The following is a 27,680-nucleotide window of genomic DNA, read 5'->3' on the forward strand; positions in this document are numbered from 1 at the left end:
GGCTTATGTTGAGTGGAAAGCAGAGCTTCCTCTGCAGTGAAGGAAAAGTTCCTCTTGCTTTCTCCTTGTCACCATTCAGCAGGTTGGCTGCAGGCAGCTGTGGGAGGAACAATGGCAACTCTTTGGGGAAGGTCTGCCAGCTCTGAGCCAAGCCGTTTCCAGGCTGTCTGAGCAAAATGTAGGTGTAAGGGCAGCTTTCCAGTCAGGTTAGCAGCTGCTGTTAAACTGGGGCAGGAGTTAGTGGAAGCTGCAGTTAGTGGAAGGGGCTCCCTAAAGCAGATAGATAATGTAGGTCTGGACTGACTGAACACAGCAGAGCCTTCTGTAGCACTGGTGAAGGGGAATCTGATGAGCAAGGTGCTCCTCTGAATCCTTTGAGCAGAACTCATCAGAAAGGTGCCATTTGCCCACTTAGTGCTCTGATGTGTTTCTCTTGAATGAAGTGACACAGTTACAGACAAATGCTTACAAGCACTATACATGAGAGGATGGTGTTTTATTCACCTGTTTATTACAGCTTACCTCAAAACTTCCTGAAGGTTTGTACAGATCAACGCTAAAAGCTATAGTAACAGTAGATGTGTAGTCTGTTCACTCTCATTTGAGTGTAGATTTTTTTTTTATTTGTGACCACTGTAAGAATTTTACACTTTGACTATTATTTTTTCAATAACATTTTAATGTGGAAACACAGTTGTCACCATAACCTGCTAGGGAGGTGTTTACAATGCATCTGCAATGGGTTTTCTCACTGGTACAACTGTGGAGAACACAAGTGCAGGCTTAAGAGACTTGCCATTCTCTTGCCTTCTGCTGCATGTATGTGCCTGAACAATCACAGTCGCTATTACTTGAAAGTTTCATCTTTGAAGATGTGGTGCTGCAGGAAATGGTGGACTGTCTTATACTAAGGTGAGCTTGTTCCTCAAGTCACGATATAAGGTCAAGCTACAGAGATCTCTGCCTGAGTCAGGCTGAAATGTGGCCCCTTCCATACTGGCTAGTCTTTTTAGCAGGGCTCTTAAGTACCGTGAAGTTCACCTGGGACTGAGCTCTCTGCAAGTGGGATAAACTTCAGAAGTGAGGCCAGCACAAAATTCCTGCTGCCACAGGAGAACTAACATTGCTTAAAATGTGTAGGGAAGGGTAGAGCAGACTTTAAAGTGTGCTTGTGAGGAGGGTTGTGCTCATGTGACATTGGTGTGTATGGCTCTCCTACAGTTCAGGCCACAGCACTCTTTAGGTACAGAAATGTCATGGAGAAGTGTTGTGGGTCTGCTGCCATATTAAACTGTGACAAGACCTCCTAGGTAGCAGCAGGCTGTCTTGAGTCTGCTGGGGCTTTTCCTCACACCAGTTTGCGGTGCAAGAACTAATGATAGGGAAAGCTGCTTTTAAAGTCTTATTTTGAACCAAATTATCATCGAGCTGCCCTGATCTGAGCAGTTTCTGCACACCTGCAGTTCAGGGCAAGATCACCACCCAGGTTTGTCCTCTGTACATCTGGATGCATTTAAGCTCTGAAAGCCCTGTAGGTTCAGATGGAGGAAAAATATCAGAAAGCATAGTGCAAAGCAAAATGCCACATTTCCTCTAGCCTTGCTAAAAATAGAGATACTGTGCAAACAAGCTCTTTCCCTTACTCTGGGGCCGTGGGTCTCCTTGCTCTCAGAACTGATAAATAGCCATACAACTAGCTGCCAAAAAAAAAGTTACACCATTGGCCTTACAAAGCTGTGTGGTTTCTCTCCCCTGTGTGCAGTCACAAGACAGAAGCCATCTCATCAGACAGTGTTCTTCCAGTTCTTTCTTCTTTCTAAAAGGAAGACTTTTGCATAGTCAAGGCATTCAGTTCAGCAGTCACCCACAGGAGATCATAACAGCAGTAAAACTGATCAAATTAGTGGGGAAGGATGCAACTGGTGTCAGGAAAGGAGTCTGTGACAGTCAAATCTTTCAGTCTGTGGGAGGACCTCCTGGCATGAGCTGGGTTGGGAAGATGTGTTGTGGCTGGCTTGGGGGGATGTCATGCAGCAAAAGGACAATAAGGACAATGTTGCAGTCAAAGTGTCCGGCACTGTATGCCCATGCTATTGGATTGAGCTTTGCAGCCCCCTACCTGCATCTCTCCAGTTGCTATGGCCACTGAGTCCCACAGCTTCCTTTGAGCATGTCTGTACCAATCTGAGCTAGTGAAATGGAGACCTGCTTACTGACATGACTCATTTACTTGGCTGCACTTTTTTCCTTAACCCTGGCACTCCAGTCCTGTGCCTGGCTTTGTGCACAAGATGCCTGCAGTCAGTTTTTCGAGGGAGAGGTGGGAATGTCAGGTTCAACCCACTCAAGTTCATCCAGCCCCACAAGAGTGACCACCAGACAGCCAGCATTCACCAACAGCTACCAGCTATCTCTACAAGTATGAGAACCAGGAAGAGCCAAGCAAGGTGTCTGATGGGATTTGGGTGTTTGGCAGCTATTGGACCTGTTTCCTGAGGAGTGAAGAAAGCTGTGGGGATGCTTGTGAAACTTGTACACAGCAAGTGTGCCGCTGGGAAAGAAAGCCCCAGGCCAGTGCTGCCCTACAGAGTTTCCCAGCTAGAAAGTGGAGATGGAGGTGGTGTTGTCAGACTCTATCCCACTACCCTTCCTTGGCACCTTCAGGATCTCATGCAGGGTGTCCTGGCTAATGCAGCCAAGCTCCTGCAGGATCCGGAAGAAGTCGTTACGGAACTTGACCCCAATAAAGGCATAGAGGATGGGATTGAGGCAGCAGTGTGTGAAGCCAATGGCCTCTGTCACCATGATGGCCATGTCCAGCTGGTCTTCCAGGAGGCAGTTCTTGGTGAATGCTTCTAGTTTGGTAAGTGTGTTCAGGAAGATGACAATGTGGTATGGGCTCCAGCAGAGGAGGAAGATGCCTGTGACCAGGATGGCCACACGGACAGCTTTTTGCCTCTGCAGGCGCTGGGACCGACACAGTGCCCGGATGATGGCCATGTAGCAGTAACACATGACCAGCAGAGGCACAAAGAAGCCCACGGTGTGGTAGAGGAAGCGGGTTGCCAGCCACGCGTTGTTTCCATCAATTCCAACCTCTGGAAAATAGCAAATGCTGTGGTTGCTGTCATCTGTCCAGACTTCCATGAAGATGAGATCGGGTAAAGTCAGAAGCAATGAGCAGAGCCAGACAGCTGTGCAAGTGAGGTGGATGGAGCGAGCTCTGCGTTTGCGGTAGGTGTGGATTGCATAGACAATGGCCAGGTAGCGGTCCACCGCAATGCACCCCAGCAGCATGCTACTGCAGTAGAAATTGATCTTGTGGACAGCACTGAGTATCTTGCAGAGGAACTTCCCGAATACCCACCCAGCCAAGCTTTCCACGACACTGAATGGGAAGGTGAGCAGCAGTGCCAGGTTGGCCAGGGTGAGGTGGAAAAGAAAGTTTTCTGTGGTGGTCCGAGACCGCTTAAACCTCTCTAAAATGACCAGGACCAGGGCATTGCCCAGAGTCCCTAACACAAACATCAGCAGATAGATGAGGGGCATGAAGACCTTTCTGAAGGAGTCTCCCTGATTGCCAACCACAGATGAGGCTGGGTCAAAGCAAAAGTAGCCCTCCAAAGAAGGGGTGGTGTTCTCAGCTTCATAGTAGCCACTCAGCTCCACCTGGCTCTAGGGAACAGAAAGAGTCTTGTTAATGGAGGGGAATTTCTGAATACAAGAACCCAGTCCCTCAGTGGCACCTGACAGACCTAGAGCAGAGCACTCCCATGTCCTGCAGCCCACCTGCATCAGGAGGAGATGCTTTCTGAAGGTGATGATGTTGAAGGCCCCTCCACTGCCAGGAGGTGCAGCAGGAGGTGGAGAAAGTTTTCTCCATCTATGACAGCGAGGGCCGCTCAGTCTGTAATCTTTAACTGGAGTATTTGGGGATGTTTTGGTGTTCAACCAGATGATCACTTTCATCTTCTAGTTCTTGCCAAGTTACCTGCTGGTGAATTTGCTTTCTCACATAGAATGGAACCCTCCTCTACCAGCTTTCCCAATTTTTCCCACCCACTTCTGATAGGGACCACTTCTATCCTGCCTGCTGCCTGTTGTCAGGTATAAAGGTGGTAGGATTCACCACACCGCACATCTGTACCTCAAATTCTGTGCAATGAACCTGTCCCTTTCTTCTCCTCAGAAGCCTGAGAGCTGCCTATGATAGAGCAAGGTGAGGTGGGGTCAGCAGCAGCTGTCCTTGGAGATTGCTTTCCACACACGCAGAGGAAGGTGTGGGGTAGGCGTTCAACACAATCTGAGGCGCTATAGCGATAGGAATAGATGATGGAGAGAGAGAGATCTGTTCTGTTGATAAACCTTTCAGTTCTGAATTAATTGCAGTCAGAGCAGGAAATGGAAGGGAGAACAACACTCAGACCCCAGGCTGATACCCAGTCAGGGAAGCGCAATAGAGCCGCTGCAGATGTGATTTGCCCTTGGCTTGCTCTATCTTCTTGACCAGCTTGTATTCAGGCTGAAGCTGTGGGCAAGTCTCAAGTGCTGGAAAACTGGAATTCTGCTCAGGATGAGCTCCCTGGTGGTCGTGCTTCAGCTGGCCTTGCACAAAAAGCAGTGGAGGAGGCTTGTGGCAAACTGAATGTTAGTGACAACTGGGAAGAGCTCGGCAGCAGTCACCCTGAGATGCCCCACCCACACCCTCTCTGGAGACCTGAGCTGATGAGACTTCAGTGTTGACCACAGCGGAAGTCTCTGCTAATGCTTTCATACCTTTCACTGCCAGCTGCAGCCATTTGCACCTGCTGTCCCTTCCCTCATCAGCCAAAGTTCCTGTCCAAAAATACCAGCCCTGCTTTACACAGTTTTAGAACTGCTTTTGGGGTTTTTTGCTCACCCAATGGGCTACTAAGCAAAATTACTGTGACCAGCCTGGAGTTTTGCGCTGTGCCTAGCTAGGTGATTTATGTTTCTTCTCCCTCAGGCAGCTTTCCCAGGGTGATGCACTGGGTGACTCTGCACATGACTGTGGGGGGTAAAGAGGTCACTTGGCAGCAGCAGGGTTTATCTAAACTCCTCTGATGCTGAAACTATCTGCATGGTTCCAAGAGGAACCTGGGCATGCTGACTGGGGCATAAGCCAATGGAGCATTACCAAACTCTTAGCGCAGACAGCTAGTGCAGGCAGTCCCCAAGCAGTGGATGGTAGAAGGGTGAATGAGTCCTTGGGAAAAGTGTGGAATAACCTTGCCCAGCTCTTGCTAATGTAACTGGGGGCTGCAAACCTTTGGTGAGAAGCATTTTGTATTAACAAAGAACTTTTATTTTTCTGGTTTAGGGTGTGATTTTGGAGATTGCTGCAAAAGACAAAAGCCTTAAGAAATCTCTCCCAGTTATTTTCCTCTCCAGCTTGAAAGTATTTCCTGCCTACTCCGTACCCAGACCTTTCATGAGGGATTACCAACACACATAGAAATCTGTGATGTTGGCCAAGGCCAGAACCTTGAACCTCCCTGAGAAAAAACAAAATAAAACAACCTAAAAAACTTTGCAATTTGGTGTAGTGACCAAACCAGGCTGCTCAGGCTGTGGAGGTGACTGTGCTGAAAACCCCAAACAGATTGTATGTTGGAATGAGAAATTTCACTGGGAAAAGGTCAGACTATTCCAGCTTTGAAGGCAAAAATGATGGAAAATGGGCTGGATTTGCTGGCTGGAATGTCAGTCTGACCTTGGAGCCATGCCAGCACCATTGATGGCAGTGGATGGGCAGCTTGGGCAGTGTTCAGTGGCTTTGCTGCTGACCAGTTTCCAGCATCACCTTGTATTTGGAGCCGGAAATGAAGAGACTGAGTGCCACTATCAGACACCATCTGATTGCTGATGGTAGCAGGTAGCGAGGGCTCTTACTGTAAACCACTTGCTGTGGGTAGGGGAGGTGTGTGCGGAGCTGTGCTTGAATCGCCCTCGCCTGCATCTCTGAGCAGAGCAGCACATGTGGGTAGGAACGGACAGAGATGAGTTGGAGACAAATAAAAGAGGATGGAAAATCAGAGTCTGGGCTGAGACAGGAAGGGCAAGGACGAGAGATGCAAGAGATGCACTGAATATGACAAGCTGAGGTTTCTGGGGACTCTGCTGCAATTCTAGGACTGGAAGTGGGTGGCTGCCTGATCTAGGATGGGATAAGTCAGCAGTGTGCATGCAGAGGGACCTTTGTACAGGTCTCCTGCATGATAATTGCAGCAGATTTGGATGTGGGAAAAAAAATGGTGTCTCTGTAATAGAGCAGTCAAGTGCATGCCTGGTAAAGCCATTCCTGTGTGCTTTTTATTCAGGGATCCCTTTACCCCCTACAACCTGCATCACAGCGTTATTCAGGTCTCTGTGTGTCAGCTGTTTTTCTCAGTTCCCCACAACTGTCAGTGACCAAAATATTTGGCTGCAGAAGAGAAGCAGCTTGTGCACTGTTACAGATTTTCCATGTGAATCATTCCCTTCTAGTTAATGCCAGGGCTGGGAGCAGCACATTTCATTTCCAAAACCTTAGAACTGTAATTGCCCACATCAGTAAAATCTACTGATGGAGGTTCTGCTCGTGACTTCTCCAGAGGCTGAACCTGGGAAATCCAGGAATAAGACCAAGGCCTGTGGAAATACCATGTTACTGCAGTGTAACTGCCTTTATGCTCTTGCGTTGTGTTGGTCCCACTGCAATGAAAACTGGTCTGAGGAACCTCAGGGAACCTGGTGTAGATCTCAGTGGTTCTTCTGCAACTGGTTTCTTTTGGTTGTTTAGTCTGCAGCTGAGGAATGTTAGCGGGCAAAGCATTTTTGCTGTGGAGAAACGGGGTTATCATTTTGGGCATGGTACTTTTCTGCAAGGTTACAGAGTCAAATGGTCTCATATGGTATCAAAATTTAGGTGAGGCCCTCACTGTATTCACTGTGTAATACTGAAATAAATGCCCTTTTGCTGCAAATGTTCTCATCATTTATCTTTCCATAATTGCTCAATTGATTAAACAGTCCTCTCTGCACAAGGCAGGGGTTGTGTTGCCACTTTGACAAGACACTTTGGAGGCCTTTTTTTTTCCCAAATCTCTGTGGGTAGGTTGCTGCTACAAGCATTGAGTTATAAGTAAAGTAACATATGGCACCACCAAAGCAAATACAGTGATGGTCATGTGATATCTGCAGCCTCCCTGTTCCACGGAGGGAGCCAAATCTGGGAAGCTGCCAGGAGACAGAGGTGGGAAACAACATACGTCAAACTCCCAACTGCAGAAGTCTGAGAAAAGGTCTAAAACTCTTCCTGCTCTGGCACCTGACTGTGGGCATTTAGTCCTAAAATCAGCCCCCCCCAACTCTCCTCCCCTCTCTCACATGGGGTCTCCTTTATGATGTAAAAGAATTCACAGCAGAGATGAAATCACTAAACTGAGGATTATGAAAAGTTTTATATGCAAAGAAAAGGATGTGAAAAAGGTTTGAGTTTGGTTTTAACCTCTCAGCAAATTTTAGTGCTGCTGCTGAGCTTCAACAGAGGTCAGGGAAGGAAGTGTCTTCTCCAAAAAAGTTTTAAAGGAAAGATTACCATTTGCAACGAATTTTTATACTGGATGAATCAGAAAAGAAATAAGGAGGGTAGGGCTTGCTCTCCCATCTCCTTGCTCTTCCTTGGTGTGTAGGAAAAAAGGAGGAACAGAAAATTTGGTAACAATTGAATCCAACATTTCTCTTCTTGGACTAACTAATCCTGAGGTCTGCTGCAGGGAGCCACTGTAGTAAAAAAATAAATTCTGAGATGCAATATTTGGAAACCAGGGTAATGATAATGCTGCTGTGTCCTTTCCATTGGATAGCACAACATACTCTAAAAGGTGCAGCTGCTCTTTTTCACTTGTAAAGACTGGGAAGAGAACTGTGAGGTAGAATACCTAGTGTCATCACTCCTTGCTAGAAGACATACTTGCAATTTATCTTCCACTTTTTAAAACTCTCCTCTTGTAAATATACTGCATATTCCCCTTTCAGCAGAGCATATGTGGAGCCTGTATGTATGTGGAGCCATATGTATGGAAGCCTGTATGTGGAGCAAGCCAGCAGTGTGGTCATACCAAGGGTTTCTACATATGGAGAGAGAAGACTGGGTTTGTATTCCAGTTGTGTAAGGAGACCAGATAAGGTGTACAGGGCTTTGCACACTGTGTACACCATTTATACCACTGAAGGCTGGTGCAAAAGGTGCCTGGCTCAGATTAAATGTTTTATGCCCACATTGTGCTAATTAATGGCTGTGCAGAAAGCAGGTCTGCAGGGAGCAGAGGCTGGGAGAGGCTGGCAGCACAGGAAGGGACCATTGGAGGTGACTCTCCAGGTCAGTCACCTGCCCCTTTGCAGAGACTCTGGTCTGTGTCCTCATGCAACAACAGTACTCAGGCTTAGTGCTTGCCAGCAGAGGTCCTGGTAACTAGGCAGCTTTCCCCAAAGGAAAGCTTCCCTGGATGACGGTGGCTGTAGCCACACTATGCTGGCTCTCTGCTGTCTCAAGCAACAGCCTTGTACTTGTGGTCAAGTCTGGACTTAAGGGATGCAAGGACTGATTATGCTGGCATAAGAAAGGGCTTAAGCTCTGCCTCTGCCAACAGGAGGGTTACAAGATGGATGGCCAGAAACCCGGCCTTTCAGCCCACCCCAGCTCTATCTGCCGTCCCTGTTACCAAGCAAAGCCAAGCCCAACTCACCAAGTCATAGGTCTCTGACGAGTAGCTGACAGGCCCCATGGTTTGAGGGGCAAGATCCGTCTCTCCTCCAGAAATTTCTATAAAAGTTCTTTTCTGGGGTGGAGTTAATAATTTGAGTAGAGAGGGACACAGAATGTAACAATAGAGTATTTGCAAGGCAAATGAGCTCCAGGCATAGAGCGACCTGATTGATGTAAAGATTAGCATCCAGCTTTATCATCTTTTTATGAGTGTTGTAAGTTGATTTTTAAAGTACAGTTTGAAGAGTCCATATTCTTTTGGTCTATACAACAGAAGATCCAGAACATCCTTAGGTCTTCCCTGTCAACCTTCATGCCTCTTGCCCACAACTGTCCTTGTTCCAGGTGGTCTGAAAGGCTTTGAAAAGCTCTGTGCCAAGGACCACCCTTACCAGAAAAAACCTCCTGGATCCAGGCACATCTCCAGATGTGCAGGACTTTGAAGCATGGGTATGGTCTGTACGATCATCACCCTCTGCCTTGGGGTCCTCCTGCATGCTTTAACCTCAGTGATTTGTGGTTGTCTTCTGCTCCTTCTCGTGCTGCTGCTTCACCCCCCCTCCCCATCTGGGCTTGGGGGAATGTGAGGTGCCTTGCACAGGACAGCAAGGCCTTGGCAGCTGCTCTGCAAGTCTAGAGCAGGGCTAGCAGGGACTGGGCAGCTTGACTTCAAGAGGGTAACAAAAGAGAATCAAGATGGGAAATCAAGATTTTCTCTGCTCGGGAAAATGGGCATTTTGTTCAGTGATGTCACAGCGGTAGACTCACAATGAGAATGCCTCGGTCTGGGTCAGCCAAGTAGGATGGCATTGCAGCTGGCATTTTGGCAGCAAGCTTATCCTCTGCAAGGATCTGAGGTAGTTTGACAAGGCCAGTTCTTGTCCCCCTCTTGTCTAAGTACAGCTGCACCAAGCCCTCTCTATCAGCAAGGATTCTGGTGGGATTTTTGACAGGTGAAGAAGGAGGTGGTGTTAATTCTCGTGAGCACTGCTGGATTACAACCACTCCTCCTACTCCTTAGATCCTGACTGGTTTGGTACCTGCTGCCTCGAGGATGTCACTATCCTCCCCCGCCGTGAGGGCCTTTGTATGCACCTGCATGTGCTCATCAGCCTCTGGACATGCTTTCTCCTGAAAGTGAGAGGATGCAGGGCAGCAAAACCGGAAGGAAGCTGTAGGAAGCTCTCAGGGTGCCTCACTCACAGGGAGAACACAGACTGAGCAAGCCCTGTCCTGAAGGCCATACTGCAAGGGCTGAGGGGTAAGGTGAGGAGTGCCGTACCCCTGGGCCCGGGAAACTGAGAGGTCAGGAAATGTTCTCAGTCAGCGAGAACTGGAGGGTGGAGCCTGTGCCTTTTGCTGCTGAGGGTGGAAAAACAAGCACCTAGAGACAGCTGTAGATGTGAGGAACTAGATAAAACCAGGAATGTCCTTGTCCTTTTGTATGTATTTTAGAAAAATATTTGAAGAAAAATTTGTCTTCAAAGTAGTAACTGCTAACATTACATTCCCATTGTGTCTCGGTTTGTCAAAATCGCTAAGTAACGGCTGTCTAAAAAAATGCTAATTCCCAGCCTGTCACGATCGGTGGTTACGACTCCTACAGGCTGTGGCTCAGTCCCTTATTCTTATGTTTGTGTTGGCTCTGTTTTAATGGCTACATAGCGAAGCCCGTTACGTTTCCAGGCGTTTTCTTGCCAAACAGTGTTCAAAGGGAAGAGCCAGGTCTGAGGGGGCGGGACGAGCGGTCAGCATTGCGAGCGCGGTCACGTGGATACAGCACGCTGGGTAGGACGTGACGCGTGGCGCACGTCGAACGTACGTACGTACGTACGTGGTGCGTGTGGACCGGGGCGGTGCCGCCCGCCGGGAGGGGGAGGGCGCACGGGAGGAAGGAGGAAGCCGCCATCTTGGAGCGTCGAGTCGCCATAACAAGGCACCGGGGGAGCGAGAGGATTTTGTACCTGGGCGAGGGGGAGCGCGGCTGGTGGCGGTGAGCACGGGCCAGGGCGGGCACGGCTCCGTGGGAGCAGGGCGAGGGGGCCGCTGCCGGCGCGCCGTGCCTCGCGGTCTACGGCGGGAGCTCGGGCCTGAGCGGGGCCTGGCGGCGCCGCGGGCGGGGCGGGGACGGCCGGCCTGGGCCTGGACGCACCGGGAGTGGGGGAGCTGGGGACCACGGGGGGGGGGGCCGGGCGGCGCTCGCTCCCCGTCTGGCCGGGCGGCAAGCGGTGGCCGCTCCATTGTTCGCGGGCGGGAGGTGTTGGTGTGGCGCAGCTGCGATCGGCGGGCGGCGCCGGGCCCACCGCTCGGCTTCGGGGCTCCGCAGTGCGGCCCGGGCTCACCGGGCACATTGAGCATCTCGAGAGCTCCCTTTTTGTGCCGGGCCCAGCCGACGGGAAGCACAGGGTCCGGAGCTGCTGCCCCGGCCTCCCGCCTGCGCCCGGAGAGCAGAGATATGCGACGGCGGCCCTTTTTGGTTTTTTAGTCCGTTGGTTTGCGAAATGGTGGCGTCTCTTTTATCGGAACGGGACGATTTCTTGAGTTCCGTGAGGCTGTACGTTATTTTCAACTTCTGTTCTTCTAAAGGATAGTTAAGAGCGTGAGGACATAAGGGACTGAGAGGTTTAATTTCCTACACTGTTGGAGAACTTTTCGGCGTTGGTAGTCGGGTCTCATTGGCGTCTCTGACTACCTTCGTAACTCGCCTGGTTTTTACGAAGTTAATGGCCAGGAGAAATAGCTCTTCGAAGATGCCTTGAAAGTTCACTAGCAGAAAATCCTAGTATCGCAGACTTTAACACTTTGCTGGAAGCTAGAATTGACACACTTGAAAACAGCTGTGAAGTCTGAATTGCTTTTTTAACTCTCTTGGAATGGTCTTCAGTGTGCCTTTTTATTCATTGGGAAAACACGCATTTTGTTGTGAATGCCGAGGTTAGGAAGCAGTAGTCTGTTGTTTTTCCCTTTGTGTTTTTCCAAGATGCAGATGCTTTGTGGTAAGAAAGCACAGGCAAGCCTACTTTTTGTTCCAAAAGATTTTGGACTAGGGACTTTTTTCTCCCTGGTATTATCCTAAAGAGTCTTTAGCTCTGATCCATGCTTGCTTTATGTAAGGGGCAGACTTGTCTTTCCAGAGTTTTGCAAACTTTCTGTTACATACAGAGTCAGTATTAAATCATGTGTATGAAATGTTATCTTCCAAGTACCACATAAGTTGTTGCTGAGAGCAGGAAGGTAAGGTCATGAGCAGGAAGCTGAATAACCAGCAGCGTTACTGCCTCAGTTCAAGCTCAGTCACTTGGGCTCAAAGAGGCAGCTGCTCTCAGTTCAGCGTAATGTTGCTGTTTCCTTACTGTTCTGAATAGCCTGAAATCAATACCCGGTTGAAAACTGGAAGTAAGCTGGTAGAGCGAGCATTTTGGGTTGGAGGAGTGTAAGCTGTTGGTTTAGATTTACATAATTTGTATTTTCCATTCAAACCGAGCAGGGCAATTGGAGTAATGTGTAGGGGTTTGTCAGTTCTAACTGGAATGTCCGCTTGATTTTGTAGTCTTGCTTCCTGTCACAAGCTTAATGCATAACATTATTGTTCACGTCTTAGGGCTGATTTTAGGGCTGGTTGGCTGCATCCCGGAAGTGAGGGAATTTGTGGGGGAATTGAAGAGCCATCAAAGCAGTTGATACACTATGGTTGCTTTATGAGAAGGGACAAGTAATGGAAGGTCGCTGAAACTACAGCTGTTTGAGAGGTTTTCTTTGGTGGTTGAAGGTATTAGGCAACACTTTATAGAAAGGCAGAAAAAGTTTGATGCATGTCTTTATAATTATCAGTGAGGAAACAAAAAAACAATTACTGTTATTGCACACTGCCTGGGAAGAAATTTTTCTTAAAATACAAAAATAAACTGATGTGATTTATGTAGACAAAAATCCCCATACTAACTGTTATTGTCTGCTTCTCTTTCAGATTGAAGCAAGTGAATTCTGATATAACTCAACTTCAATAGAGGGCTTTTTTTAAAAAAAAGTTGTTCCACAGTGCATCAGAGCAAGTTACTGCTTTACTTTTGAGTGACTTACAGGTGCTTGCCTGCATTGCAATAACGGACTCATATATTGAGCAAGACTTATTTATCTCTTCATTTTGGAGAGTCTAATAAACTGTTATTACAGTTTCTGTACTGACTTTCAAAGTTTTGAAGTCTAAAAAGACATCTTTAAAGATAAAAGCATGAGCACGGCCAGAACAGAGAACCCTGTTATAATGGGTCTATCCAGTCAGAATGGGCAGTTGAGAGGCCCTGTAAAACCCAGCGGGGGCCCAGGAGGTGGAGGCACACAAACTCAGCAACAGATGAACCAGCTGAAAAATGCCAACACAATCAATAATGGCACTCAACAGCAAGCACAGAGTATGACCACCGCTATTAAGTAAGTGTTTGTATCGGCTCCCAGAAAAGGAGTATTTAGAAGTCGTGTATGGGAAAGCATTCTTGGATTGCCATTTGGAAAATACTGTCTGCTGTTGTTTTGTGACATGGGTGGTAAGAAGTGTCCTGTGATGTATGTTATGAAAGAAAGCTGTATTTCCATGGGCAAGCTTCTCTCCAACAGTGATTATTGTGAAAATCCAACTTATGCTGTGCTTTTCTAAGTGTGAGCCACTGTCACAGGTAGCCCAGCTTTAGAATCCTGTGGTTTTTGTTTGCTGGAAGTGGTGCAAGAGGGAAGTATGAGAGTGGGAAAGAACTGAACTGACATTTAAGACTGAGGAGGAAATGCCACATGGTCTCAGTGTACTTGTGTATGCCTTTCCAATTGTTGCACTTCTTTCTCATGGTGAGAAATGCTTTAAAGTCAGTTATCTTTTGTTATTGATCTGAAATAGTAGCACCTTATCTCTCTATTGTAATGCTCTGGCTTTAATTCATCAAAGCCTGATCTAAGAAGATACAGTCCCACTGTGATATCATGCTCCCATCCAGCTAGTTTTGGAATTTCTGAAAGGTGCCGAATACTTGGACGGTATGGTAATGTGTTGCTTTTCCTTTTTTTCGTCCATGGATCCTCCTCCCCCTGAACAGCATTGGCTTTTATTTTTTAATTATTTGTGAAGGAAGTGCCAGCTCTCCTCAGAGAAAGTGCGATGGAACACTCAGGTTCTTAAAATCTGCTTAACTTGCCCTGTTCCCACCCCACTTTTTATTTATTTTTTTTTTTTAGTGTTACATGGCTACTCTAATGAATGTAGTTAATTAAATTCATCAAAATTCACACAGAATTTCCTGGGGCTGGTGATGAGGAGGACTTGCTCTCTGCTCTGCAGTGGCTTTCAGAGAGGATGGGTATCTAAATTTCACTGAGAGCAAACAACATTTGATCAACAAGTTGAATGATTACTTACTTAGTTTTTTTTCACCCGAAGTGTTTTTCACCTTTTCATGCTACTTGGGGATTAAGAACGGACATTCCCTAGGCAAGAGAATTTTTATTTTAAGTCATGAAATATTCTTGTGTGGATTTACTATAGCCAGCTTCTGTTATGTGACTAAGTCAGTGCTCAGTTTTAAATCTGTTCTACTGTTTAGATTCAGTGCCCTAAAAATGGGACTTGAATCATGACTGGATAAAGATTTCACAGATTCATTTGGCAGACGGCTGATTTTGTCTGTTTACAGTTTTCTGCCTGTTACATGCTGCTTAGCTCAGAGAAGACTTGAGCTCATATGTGTAGGTGCTTTTAGCTTCGAGGAGGTGAAAATATTGCACGTTCATCGCTATATCTAAGAAAATAAAATGCAAAATCAAAATATTAATTATTTAAAATATGTTTTTATCTTATTTTGCTATAGACCTGGTGATGACTGGAAGAAGACTTTAAAACTCCCTCCTAAGGATTTGAGAATCAAAACTTCGGTAAGGATGGTTGAATTGTAGGAATAAGTATTAAATAAAACTTGTGGGAGAGCTTGCAGTGGTAAAATACTTGTTCTGAATGAAGGCTAAAAAGTAGTTCAGCTCCTGCTGTTTTAAATGAAGAATTAATTTGTTCTCAGCTGCTTGTGAGTGATGGTTCTCTTGGAAAACTCAAGAATAGAGTTCACTGTGGGTTTTTTACTTTATTAGTATTATAGCATGACGCAAACAGTATCTGTGTCATGCGGGGCAGAGGGGAAGGTGTCCCTGTGTACACTCAGGAGCTGTGTTTGGCTCTGAGAAAGCAAATGTTTCCTTTGCCGCTGTAGGATGTTGCATGAGTTAATGGGAACTCCCATGTAGTAATTTGTGCTCTTCCTGTACAGGCAATTTCAAATCAATCTACAGCTGCAGGTTATATGACCTGATCTTACGGATGTGCTTATTTTTTTGATTATTCAGGACGTGACCTCCACAAAAGGAAATGAGTTTGAAGATTACTGTTTGAAACGGGAGTTGCTGATGGGAATTTTTGAAATGGGCTGGGAAAAACCATCTCCTATTCAGGTTGTTTGCAAACAGACTACTTAGATGCTGCTTTTAACTTCTGTAAATGTATTGACATTGTTATGTCTAAATGTCCGGTACTTGTGCCATCACTGGGGAAAACTGAAGCTGTGAATGAAAGAACTTGGGAAAAGCAAGAATTTCTAATCCCCAACTACATCACTAAGTCATTCCTTCAGTGACTTAGTGATGGGACTGCCTTACACTTTTGGAGAAGTTAATTTGGATTTTCCTTTAAGTGCTGGAGGTGTTAATTTGTTAATTCTCTGTTCAGTAACAGCTTTCACATAAGTAGTCCCAGGGGTTCTATACATTTTCGAAAACTGAGTTACCATTGGCTGTGTACCTTCAGTTGTTAAAAATGTAATTATGAGTTTATCACAGTGTTGGCTCTTTTTATTGTAATCTTGTGGAAGAAGAGTTATGAAGATTGTGGGAGAGAGATTTATATCTTAGCAAGTTTACTTTTCTGTATGTCCATGTTACTTTTACTTTTAAGGCTTGTAGGACAGAAGGTTGAACTCTCTTTTAGTTGGTCTTTCAAGGTTTATTACTGACACAGCTCTGCCACCTTGTCTCTTTAAGGCATGCAAAAACTATGGCTTGCTTTGTTTATAAACAGATTCTCATGATGCTACCTTTCTAAAAGGCTCAGATTTCTTTAGATGTTGCTGAAAAAGGTAGTAAAACTAAAAATACATAGGGCCTGTGTTTGAATGGCTGAAGATTTTATGAGAAGCATATTACAGGAATACAGACGTCAGAATCACATGGGCTGAGGTGGTTTTGATGTTCAGACGTAGGTGGGAATCTTCTTCCGTAGGAGGAGTTTGCTAGTGACTGTCATTGTCTCTTCACTTTTTTTTTCCCCCCTAAGTTTTCACTTTTTTCCTATGTTTTAGTATGGGTTTATCTGTGGTACTTGATCCCTTTCTTATGATCAGGCAAGATAAAAACTTCTAAGTGTATTGGGGAACTCTTTACTGGTGGTTTTAACTTTTTCCTGTTGTGAGTCTGTCATGCTTGTAGTTGCAGGATAGTAATAATAATAATGGTAATGAAACAGTCAGATTTCATGTGATGCTGTTAGTGAGGGGAATTAGATCTGGTCAGCCTCTTCAGTGAAGCATGGGTTATGATTAATTGCTCATGCACTTTCTGTCCTTTCATTTCAGGAGGAGAGCATCCCCATTGCTTTATCTGGTAGGGATATCTTGGCTAGAGCAAAAAATGGAACAGGCAAGAGTGGAGCCTACCTCATTCCTTTACTTGAACGGCTAGACTTAAAGAAGGACAATATACAAGGTCAGTTGAGGTGGATCTCACTTAGCTGCAGCCAGGTAATGGTGTCAGTCACTACATAAGAGACTTGAATCTAAAACTGGTTAATGAAATTGGGCAGTGTAGAATAACTGCTTTTACTTCCAGAGAAGGCTAATGGGGTGTGATGGAGGGGAGGTATAACTTGCAAGGTCCCACAGTTGCTTTCAAATGGTTTAAGTAGAAGAAGACTTGTAGACTTTTCTGTCTTGCCCTGGAAAGTGGGTGTGGAATAATAAGCAAGCATGCTGGCTGGGATACTTGTGCAATGGCAGCATCAAGAGCTGGAGAACTCTTGCATGGAATTTGCCTTGTCAAAAGCAGTTCCTAGGTCTTGTTCAAGATACCTGTAGTGGAATTCCTAAACTATGCTTTTCATTATTTTACTTTATAAAGTTTCTGTCTCCTCTGAGCATGAGTATTTAAGATACAGGTTGTTACAAGTAACTCACAGTGATGTTTTTAACTTCTAGCAATGGTGATTGTTCCCACCCGTGAACTAGCCCTGCAGGTCAGTCAAATCTGTATCCAAGTCAGCAAACACATGGGAGGTGCCAAAGTGATGGCAACTACAGGAGGAACCAATTTGCGAGATGACATAATGAGACTTGATGATACAGGTCAGAGCACTTTAGCTACACTAAGGTTGCTGTTTCTTTGTGGCTTTTACAATGTGATAATGGAATTTCTACTTGTTACTGTTTGCCTGTTACAGAAGAGACTACAATGTCTTGTTTGCTGTTCCTGTACTCTTGTCATTCCTCCAAAGTGTTCATGAATGCTGGAAGGAAACGCAGTTTTACATTGTGGGTTTTTTTTGTTTCTCTCTCTCTCTTTTTTTTATTTTTTTTTTTTTCTCTTCTAACTGTACAGTGCATGTGGTGATAGCTACCCCTGGGAGAATTCTCGATCTCATCAAGAAAGGAGTAGCAAAAGTTGAGCATGTCCAGATGATAGTATTGGATGAGGCAAGTTGCTTATGTTAAATGTTCTGGGATTTTAACACCAAGTTAAAGGAATGATATGTCTCAGTGAGTGTCCTGGTGCACAGCAGAGATTCAAACTTGCTTAGAGACATTGTGAGAGCTCCTCTGTTTTCCTCTGTGAAACTATTTTGAGAGTAGGAATTTTTTGCATGTAAATCTTTTAAGAAAACAGCCTAAGATTTACCTTTCCTCTTTGCTGATGCAGAATAATAGAATAACAGTATATTCTGCAACAAAGGAATGCATTTTATTTGGTTTCTGTTTATAATGAGTCAGCTGTTCTTACCACGTAATTGTATATAAAATTGATTTATGAACATCCACTAGTGCACAAGCTTCTGAGTGAGAGAGAATATAGTTGCGTGAAAGCTCTTGGATGACTCTGGTAGAAACCCTGGTAACTGTTTTTTTTCCTTCCCCCAAATGTATAGCTACCAAAAGAGTAAAATCTTACGCCATTATTTTAACTTGCTGTTTATTACTTCCGTTGTTACAGGCAGATAAGTTGCTATCCCAAGATTTTGTTCAAATAATGGAAGACATTATTCTCACGCTACCTAAAAACAGACAGATTTTGCTCTACTCAGCCACTTTTCCTTTGAGTGTGCAGAAGTTCATGGTGAGTGGAGATGCGTCCATGTAGTTATGGTGATGGTGGTGACATGGTACAGGAAGGATGTGAATGAGTGGTGCATAGCTGTTAGTGCTTGGTTTTTTAAATACATCTAAACTTCACAAGTTTAATCTAAATCAGCCAAAGTCTAGGACAGAAGTTTGAAAGCAGTTTTTGACCTGCAGTTGCATTAATGGGAAGCAAGGTATGTGCAGTTTTTTGTCTGTAAGGTGCTGTTTTCCACTTTGTGTATTACTTACATCATCTGTGTGGATTTGCTTGTGGAGGGTGCTGCTGTTTGGCCTGCTCAGTCACCTTGGATTTATCAGTAATCATTTGCAAAAATTTACCCACCCTGTTTTCAGCATAGCATGAAGAGTGAGTGGCTAAGTAGTGCATCCTTGCCTTGGAGGAAGTTAAGTGTGGTGTATAGTGGGAACTACTTACATTGTTTTGCACATAGATCTGCCTGCTTTATCAGTATCTTTATTTTTCAGAATTCCCATTTGCAGAAACCCTACGAGATTAATCTGATGGAGGAGCTGACCTTGAAGGGAGTTACTCAGTACTATGCCTATGTCACTGAGCGTCAGAAAGTGCACTGCCTCAATACACTCTTTTCCAGGGTAAGGAGTAGGGCTGTATCAGGAACATACCAGAAGCTTATTCCCTCTTGGAACCAAGAATAAGACTGAGTGTTTCAAAGGCAGCCTAATGAAAATTTTTCATTGTCAAAATGTGCTATATATCTGAGGTTAAAAATGCATGCTTCTTGCCCAGCATCTCTGTGTTGTAGAACTTTCTTAATTATTTTCCTTCCTATACAAAAATATATCTGATGTAAATTACCAGCAGCCTACCTGCTGTGCTTTCTTTCTGGAAGGGATTTAGACATCTAAAATCTGGGATCCTCTGTTAGTAAAATGCTGCATTTATTAAGAACACTTTTTATACATTCCAGCTCCAGATTAACCAGTCGATCATTTTCTGCAACTCCTCTCAACGGGTTGAATTGCTAGCCAAAAAGATCTCCCAGCTGGGCTATTCCTGCTTCTATATCCATGCTAAAATGAGGCAGGTGAGTATGAAGTATGTTCCACCCCACCCCAGGCTATACTGAATAGCTGAATTAAGTCTCATGCTTTAAGTTTGCATGTTCTTCATAACCTGAGATATGTATTGCTTTGCTTATTGATAGGTTTAGTTTTAGATCCCCACTGCCAGCCTTCCCCCATCCCAGCCATCTTTCCAGACTGTTCAGTGTATAAGGCCAGTTGGTATTTGACTGCTTCAGGTCCGGTTAATTAGTCCCAGTGTAAGCACAAACTGCAGCCAAAAGGCACAGTTCTTAGGGCTGCTACCTTGCTTGACAGCATGGGGAGCCAGGGTGGAGCATACACTGTTACTAACTCAGATGAAAATGGGCCTGAATTAAATTACAAAAACCCCAATATGTAGCCCATTGAGTGCCCTGTGTGGCTTTGCAAACAGTAATCTTGCACTGTGACTGCAGGGGAATCTGGGAAGTTGAGGAGGTGGGTTGGATCAAACCTTTTGGTGAAAGCTGTGGGTTGTGTCTGGTTGTGGTGGACTTGTGGTTGTGGTGTAGCTAGTGAAAAATGCCATTGCAGCTTTTATGGTGCAGGAGGTTTCTGCTAATTGTACAGTAGCTCATACCCCCTCTAGCTTCACACTATTAAAACATGTCAGGAGGCTAAAGTGATGGATGTAGAACAGGAGTACTTTGAAACATTTTTTTAATTTTATATGTAAACTAGTCTAGCTTGCTGCTCACGCAGCCGGCAGGCAATGCCAATGGTTGCTGGGCCAGATGCAGAGCAGTAATTAATTTGAGCAGAAACAGAAATGGTGGTGTTACTGAGAAACAAGAGATACAGAAGCGTGTTCCTTGATATCTGATTTTGGTACGCTTTTGATCAGTCAGTAGATGATCTTTTGGCAAAGTGCAGCTGTATTTTTGCAGAATGCTTCAGCTTGTTCACTCCCTCTCTAAATTTCACTTAACAGTGATACTACTTAATCTTTGTGTGGCCCAAAATGAGGTGTTTGTGAGAGGAGAGTCTTCACAGAAAATTGACTCATCACACCCCTAATTCTGAATCAATAGTGAAAAATGCTTCATATACAGGAAAAGGAAGTTACTGCCAGCTTCAGTTTTTAATGGATATGTGAAATTTGTCAAGGGCGAGGCTGGAGTAAGACAACACTCAAAATACCAGTTTAACTTCCTTGATGTGATTTCATGTAACTACCTTTAGATAGTACTTTTCTGAGATGGTTTTGATGCCACCATAGGATATTTTAAAATGCAGTCAGGTAATTGTCTTTGAGAAGTGGGATCGAGACCCTGTAGAGTTCTTTAGAATATATGGTAAGGAGTGCTAAAAAATACGTACTGGCATCTTGTTTCAACTCGGCTGTACTCTAATGAGGAAGAGAAATTTACAGGATTGAAGTTGAGTGTTACCTGAATACACCTGAAAGTAACAGCTGGTTGGTTTGTGGGTTTTGGTTTTTTGTTTCTCTTTGTTTATATGTATGTATTTCCAGGAGCATCGCAATCGTGTATTCCATGATTTCCGAAATGGCTTGTGCCGCAATCTTGTTTGCACTGGTAAGAGGTCCTAAACGTTTTCCTGTTTCTAAAGTTTGTGATAGAAAGTGCATTAGCCCAGGTATTGTACATGTGTTAACCGTAATAAACTGAAACAGGATGTTTTGATAAGATGTCTTTTGTCAAGCCTGCATGTGGCAAGGTGCAGCACACCTTTAGGCACGTGGAGTTTCATCTTTTGTGAAAGTGCAGCTTGCCAACAAATCATTTTACTGCACTAGTGTTTTCTGTTTATTTTCACACGTGAAGGTTCCCTCATTTGTTGGCTTGTAAACTTTGATGTATCAGTAGAGCTGTGGCTATGATCATGTGAAGTTTTGCTGAATTCACTTTTTCTGAATACTTCTGTAGTTTTGACTGGCCTGTGTATGATCTGAGTTCTTTGTTGTATGGCCTGTTTAGGCAGTACCGGGCAGTGCCTGCTATCACTACATATCTCTGGGCCATCTTAACAAAAATTGCTAGAATCAGAATAGAAGTAGTTGAGGTGGTGGAATGTAGTTCAGATCTCAAGTCTGTTGTGACACTGGCAGTGCACAATTCTGTGTGAAGAGATGTGTAAGTAGAACGGCTCCAAAATAGTGTAACATGGAAAAAACTAGCTTTGTGGGTTTTTTTATGTGTAGATGTGCAAATCTGGTGGTTTTGGTTGTTCTTCTTACATTATTCATGTTTATAATGTATACAGAGCAAGAGGAAGCTGTAACAGGATTGTACGTAAATTGTCTTTAATACAAGGAAAGCTTATGTCTGGAAACAAGCGTAAAGCAATGTTAAGCACTGTTGCTCTTCACACGGTAAACACTGTCAGTGTTTGAGCTCATTGAAATTAACTTTCTTTGTGATCTGGTTTGTCTTTCAGATCTGTTTACCCGAGGTATTGATATCCAGGCTGTGAATGTGGTGATAAACTTTGATTTCCCAAAGCTGGCAGAAACTTATCTCCATCGAATTGGCAGATCAGGTGAGAGGAAAAACCTGTTTTAGGTTTTTCAAAATCAACATTGCTGATGCTTTTTAGCCTTGAATTGGCTTTTGGTTTTTTTTATTACAGTTCTTGAGAATAACCTTAGGTAGTTTTGATTCTTCTGACAAATTTATTTTTGGGTATCATTTCATATGGCTAGCCTCACTGAGAAGATTATCTGAATAAAGGGCTGTTACCTTAAAACTGGCCTGAAAATCTAATATAAAAAAAAAAAAGGCATATCTTGCTTTTATCTCAGGAGACTTACTATTGCCCCTTTTTGCAGTTTGGGAAAATTCTCAGCTTCAGAGTGTCTCAAGCCTAGAGATTTATGCTTTCTTCTGCATGTATTTTGAGGTACATTTCTACTGTCTGGGAATCAGCAAAATATGCCCTGAGGATAGGCAGTAAACAGAGGAACTCAGTGTAGTTGAACTTTGTAGTTCAGGTTTGTTCAATAACTCTCAAAGACTTTTTGCTGGTAATTATCCTGGAGCTTTGGTCAGAGCATTTTGAATCTCCTGAGTTTTCTTACTCCTACAGCGCTACAAAACTTCTTTCCAAAAACTGATGTGAAAAGTGTAGAGACCTGTGGCTGGATTTGTTTTTCACATCACAGAATGATAATAACTTCACCTTCTGCAGACTTCTTTTCTGTCAGTCCCTATGTTAACTCAGTCCAGTTCAGGTGTGTGTTCTTGTTTTTTTATCAAGGTCGCTTTGGTCATCTTGGCCTGGCCATCAACTTGATCACCTATGATGATCGATTCAACCTGAAAAGTATTGAGGAGCAGTTGGGAACTGAAATTAAACCCATACCAAGCAACATTGACAAGAGCTTGTATGTGGCAGAATACCACAGTGAACCTGTAGAAGATGAGAAACAGTAAACATGTAGGTATGTAAGTGCCTTGGTGAACAGTGCTGTGTTGAATGACAGGAATGTGTCAATGTTACCTCAGGGAAAGAGGGAAGCTGATGTGATGAAAAAGCTCTGAAAGCAAGGCTTTGAAATAGAACGGATGGAATTCAATGGATGTGCTGAAGGTGGGAGGGGAGAGATGAGTATTTTTTAGTTGTTTTAACTGAAATGCTGACCATATGCTAAGGAGGCCAAAAATGGGGAAAAGGGAGTGGGGAATGGTGCTGGGAGAGGCCAGGATGGACTACTAGTAGCCTAATGAATTCTGTCTGTATTGCCAAGCTGAAATGATAAATAGGTGAGGCACATAGAGGAAAGTAGTCCTCCAAAAGGTGAGGAGATAAAATGGACAGTGGTGAGAACAGCATCAGAAGAAGAGTAAGCACATCACCAGCCAGAAGGACCAGGTTCAAGCAAAATGTGCTGCCTCTTTTGTATCCTTTGGTTCATAGAATTCTTGGAAGTGAACAAAATAGGGAGTGAAGCTGTAATTCATCTTTGTTGCCACTTGAGGTCTACGTAGTTTCAAAAGAAAATGAGGTTTCAGTGTTGGAGACTAATCTAAGTGCTCCCTTTCTGATCATTGTCTCAGGAAAAGCTGCTGAGTTAAGTCCTTTTATAGGGAGATGAGTTGCCCTCAAGCTAAATGGCTGCAGGATGACGATCTGATCTCAATTAAGATGTTGTCATGCAAGATCCATCACTGCAGTTTGGGCTAAAAATCATTTTTATGTGTACTCTTCTCAGAGGTCAGGAGTTAGAAAGACAATACCAGTGAAGCTGCTGAAATTCTTTTCAGATGACCAAAACTAAAGAAGTGGCTGTAGAGGCAGACTGCTTGATAGCTTTAAAATGAACCTGTGGTTCCTTCTTTGAAATCATCTAAAGATAGCCCTAGATATCCTATATAGCCACACCAAGCTGGCTTGAAAGCTTCTGCTTTAATGGTTGAACCATCTCAATGTTTATAAATAAATAGAATACAAAACAGGTAATGAATATGGAACAGGCTTTTGGGTGGCATTCCTAAGGGGAATACTGGGATCTTGCCAGAGAGCAGTTTGCTGCTTCCTAAAATGTAAGAAACCAGGAGGTAGTGATGTTCCATAGGTACAGAAGGGCCTTAGCAGCACCTCTTTCTACAAAGCTGAAATTGGGATTGAGCTGCTCAATATGTCCTTTGCCTTTTGAGAGCTGTTGCGTAGTTAGTGTATGTGATTCATCACTTTGTGTTCTGGTTTTGTATGGAACCGATTTAACTGTTGATGTTGTGGTTGGTTGTTTTATTGCTTTTTTTCTGCTTTTTTTTCCTGGTTTTTTTTTTTTTTTTTTTTGGTTGTTGGGGGGGGTTGGTTGGTTGGTTTTGGTGGTTTTTGGTTTTGGTAGTTTTGTTGTTGTTTTGTTTTATTTTTTTTTTAGGCTTTGATTACACATGCCAGAAGGTGAAGCCCTATGATCCAGATCTGTGACACATCGTTTCTTTGGGGATACCCTTCTCTTTGTGGGTTTTTCTTCATCTTTTCATTTTGGAACTATGAAGACTAAAGAGCTCAGCCTTTTTTTCTCTTTAAATTTGGCAGCAAGGACGAAAGAAGATAAAAGGAGGAATGTCTTTTTGTTTTTCCACTTGTTTGCACTGTGTGCTGATTGAACATTAGTTGCACTAACTGCTGATTTTAAATTTTGTTTTCTTTGGGCGGGAGGGACAGCAAGGGAAGAAGAGAAACCCTGAAAAGAGAAGAATCTTGATGAACACGAGCTTGTCTGCTATTTCAAATTCTTTAACCATTGACTGAGTGCATTTCAACTTCTCCCTGGTTACTCATCTGTTTTTTAAGCTAAAGAGCTTGTTACTTATTCGTGCAAAGTGCCTTATGCTATGAGACCATTCAGAATATCACCTTTCTGACACAGCCCAAGGAATCAACATCTGTTTTTGGTTTCAGGTCAAAGTTCCCCTCTCTTCCCCTTCTCCTCCTTCCCATGTACTCAAGCCCAGGGCTGGGAGGTGAAATATATTGATTATTGGTAATACAACTTCTTTCATCAACTTTTTTTTTTTTTACTAATTTTTTTTTTATTGGAGGAGTTGATATGCATCTGCAGTTCACCTAAAATGTAAATATCTGTATTTAAAATGAAACCAACGTAAAATCTGGGCTGATTAGGTGCAGCATCATAGCTCCAGAAGGAAAGAGTAGGCTGTGATCCTTTGCAGGAGCCATAAGAAAAGCCCTGTGCTCTAGCAGAACACTAAAGACTGGTTTCCATGAGTCTTCATTAGTAGTTACAGCACTTGATAGGTAGACTTGTTTCAGAGCCATGGCCCTCTTTCTTCTGGTGCAGTGTGTCCCATAGAAAATCAGATGTGTATATTGTACAAACTTTGTAAATACGATTTTTTTTTTCTCTTTGGGTTCATATATAACTTTTCCTTTTATGATGAAGGTTGCTGAGGTTAAAGGGATTAGACTGATTATGGGAGCAGCTAAAGATGAGAGGGGCTCAGTTTTCTGCAACACTAGACAATGAGAAGTGCTCTGACCTCTGTGAACTGCAGGCCACTGCAAGTGTCCCTTGTCAAGGTGGATTTGCTCTCGTGCTAGCAACAGTCCTGTACTGCTGATATGGAAGAGATCACTTGTGGGGCTCCAAGGCCTCCAAATCCATAGCTCAGCCTTTTGGGAGATGCTCTTTGATTTTTCCCCTTAGAAACTTCAGGAACTTGACAAGCTCTGAAGGAGTCCATGACCTGTATTCCACCATGGTGTAAGGGAAATCCAGTGGGTGTTGCTGAGCAGTATATATGTAAGGTGTGGATTTGGGTTTGAGAGACCGTAAAAAACCAATTTACGTGCATAAACTGACAGTTCTGGAGCTTTGTGGAATTGATTCACTTCCTGCAGCACTGCATTTTCTGACCAGAGTGGCCTCTGTGCAGAACTGTGAGCAGGTAAGGGCAAACCCCTTAATGTCAGAAGCTACAGGAAACTGCTTGCCATCTACTCTGGTTTGCCATGAGTTTTTGTCTGTCATTTTGCATTGTATATCGCTGAAAAGTGCTTTCTGATCAAGTAGTGTTGCTTTAAATTGTGCCCCTCCCAACATGCTTGATGTTTGGCCTGATCTACAGGCAAAAGGAGTGAGACAAATCAAAAAATTATCCTTTTAAAAATCCCTTTTAGCCTGTTAACCACCACTGTCAGGAGGCACCTGGGTGAATATAATCCCTTTTGCTCAGTCATTCATTGCATATACAGATGCTGTACTCACACCACGCTTGCTTTCCTTTGAGGCAGGATTTAATTGTCTTAATTTCTCCCCATTTTGACCCTTTTTTTGAATTGGAGTAAAATAGTTTGGAATCACGAGATGGACTAGCCATCCCTTTCCTTGATGGTCATAAATAGAACCCAGGTGCCTCCTGACAAAAACTTTACAAGATTGAAAGGTTTTTGTGTTTGGGATGTTTTTCTTCTTTTTGTCAGCAGTGACTCCATAATTGTAGCAAATGCTGCACTAGAGTACAAACTCAAGAGCTTGGTCTCTGTGAGCCACATAGCTTACATCTGACTGGCAGGTACTAAATGTAAACAATTTTGGGGTGCTTTTTGGGGGTGGGGTGGGAGTGGGAGCTTATGGGTGGTAACTTCGACCAAAAGTAAAATCTTGCTCCTGTACTGCAGCCAGCTTATGATTTTCCAGACAGAAGAGGGATCATTTTAATGCAACAAAGACATGAAAATGTAAATAAATTTTGTATCTCACCAGGGCATGCACATATAACAAGAACAGGATAGCAATGTCAAGTCAGGTGTGTGTGCTCTGCTTGGATTTGTGGTAGGTTAGCCTGGTGCCATGCATTGATGGTCCCTCTTGAAGCACAGAACTTTCAAAAGTATTACTTTAAAATTGGCCTCTCATTGAGGACTGGCACTTACCTGAACTATCGGGGGGCACCATTTTTAGGTGGCTTCTTGTCAAGAAGGAAGCAGCCTATTTTTGGTGCTAGTAGGCTATCTCAAACAGATGTGATCTTGCTAATGGAAAGATGCTCCAGAAGACTAGGATAATCCTAGTTTTGTTTTTTGTTTTGTTTTTCTTCTTTTGTGTGTATGTGTGTGGGGTTTTTTTTTTTTTGTTTGTTTGTTTGGGACTTTTGTTTGTTTTTTATTATTTTGGTTTGGGGTTTTCTTGGTTGTTTTGTTGCGTACCCAAGAGTAAGGAGTGTATATAAATCTTGGCTTCATGAGATTTCTTGTGAGCTCCAGTTTTTGCTGGTCGCCAGCCTTTACAGATGGATTAGTCAGAGCCTTCAGTGGTGAGCCCTAGGTCAAATATGTCCTCTGACAAAGTTGATGAGAATGAGAACCTGATGTGTTCTGCATTTCTATTTTGTTGGAAGTCTGAAAATGTCACTCTGTAACTCTCTGAAATGGAGCTTCACGGCTGGGTAAGGTGGCTGTGAAGGAGGTCATGTAATTTTCAGCCACTTGAGAGAATGTGTAGACCAGTCTGGGTGTCCACTCAGGTGTCCAGTCAGGTGGGCACTGCAATGGCTGGAGGCCTTTTTCCAAAGGGAGGGGGGTGGGTTGGTCTCAAATACATGTTTCAGTTTCCAGAATGAGATGGGAGCATCTTTCCTTGCCCTCTGACCATTTTTGTGGGTAAGAACAGGGAAGCTCAACATGAATTCATGTTGTGTATATGGTGGTATCAAATCATCTCATTCTGATATTCTGTTTATTTTTATTTCGGATGGGGGGGTGGGGGGGTGTCTGCTCCAAGGATTTAAAAATGCTTCAAACACTATTTTCTTTACAAATGACTGATGGGACACAAGCCTGAGCAGATGGCTGTCTTGCCTCTAGTTTCTGTAAGAGGTAACAGAGCTGTCGTGCCACATCTCTTCAGCTGCTGTTGTGGTGGTTCTTGCCCTGATGCTGAACTTTGTAGTGCTGCTGGGGCTGCTGGTCTTCCTGAG

The 27,680-nt window shown here is 44.0% G+C and overlaps 2 protein-coding genes across 4 annotated transcripts; one reads left to right on the top strand and one right to left on the bottom strand.

Moving 5' to 3' along the window:
* Positions 1-489: 489 nt before the first annotated feature.
* On the bottom strand, positions 490-8,848 carry CXCR5 (C-X-C motif chemokine receptor 5). Its single transcript, XM_005531101.3, has 2 exons — positions 8,751-8,848; positions 490-3,675 (listed from the first exon to the last, which is right to left on the bottom strand). Exons 1-2 carry the CDS (start codon positions 8,787-8,789, stop codon positions 2,599-2,601), a joined length of 1,116 nt encoding a protein of 371 aa, XP_005531158.2. The 5' UTR covers positions 8,790-8,848; the 3' UTR covers positions 490-2,598.
* Positions 8,849-10,624: 1,776 nt separating this feature from the next.
* DDX6 (DEAD-box helicase 6) lies at positions 10,625-27,467 on the top strand. 3 transcript variants are annotated; one of them, XM_088066762.1, is made up of 14 exons: positions 10,625-10,763; positions 12,738-13,201; positions 14,623-14,686; positions 15,149-15,253; positions 16,429-16,558; positions 17,047-17,193; positions 17,447-17,545; positions 18,060-18,178; positions 18,670-18,798; positions 19,134-19,250; positions 20,744-20,807; positions 21,670-21,771; positions 22,489-22,672; positions 24,116-27,467. In XM_088066762.1, exons 2-13 carry the CDS (start codon positions 13,002-13,004, stop codon positions 22,662-22,664), a joined length of 1,452 nt encoding a protein of 483 aa, XP_087922888.1. In that variant the 5' UTR covers positions 10,625-10,763; positions 12,738-13,001; the 3' UTR covers positions 22,665-22,672; positions 24,116-27,467. The 3 variants fall into 3 exon arrangements, with proteins under 3 accessions (XP_087922888.1, XP_087922890.1, XP_087922889.1); XM_088066764.1 differs by having other exon boundaries at positions 22,489-22,668; XM_088066763.1 differs by lacking the exon at positions 10,625-10,763 and adding an exon at positions 11,306-11,324.
* Positions 27,468-27,680: the final 213 nt, after the last annotated feature.

Source organism: Pseudopodoces humilis, chromosome 25, assembly GCF_049639895.1.
Source record: "Pseudopodoces humilis isolate 2021_Gansu_Grassland_sample_001 chromosome 25, ASM4963989v1, whole genome shotgun sequence".
NCBI lineage: Eukaryota > Metazoa > Chordata > Aves > Passeriformes > Paridae > Pseudopodoces > Pseudopodoces humilis.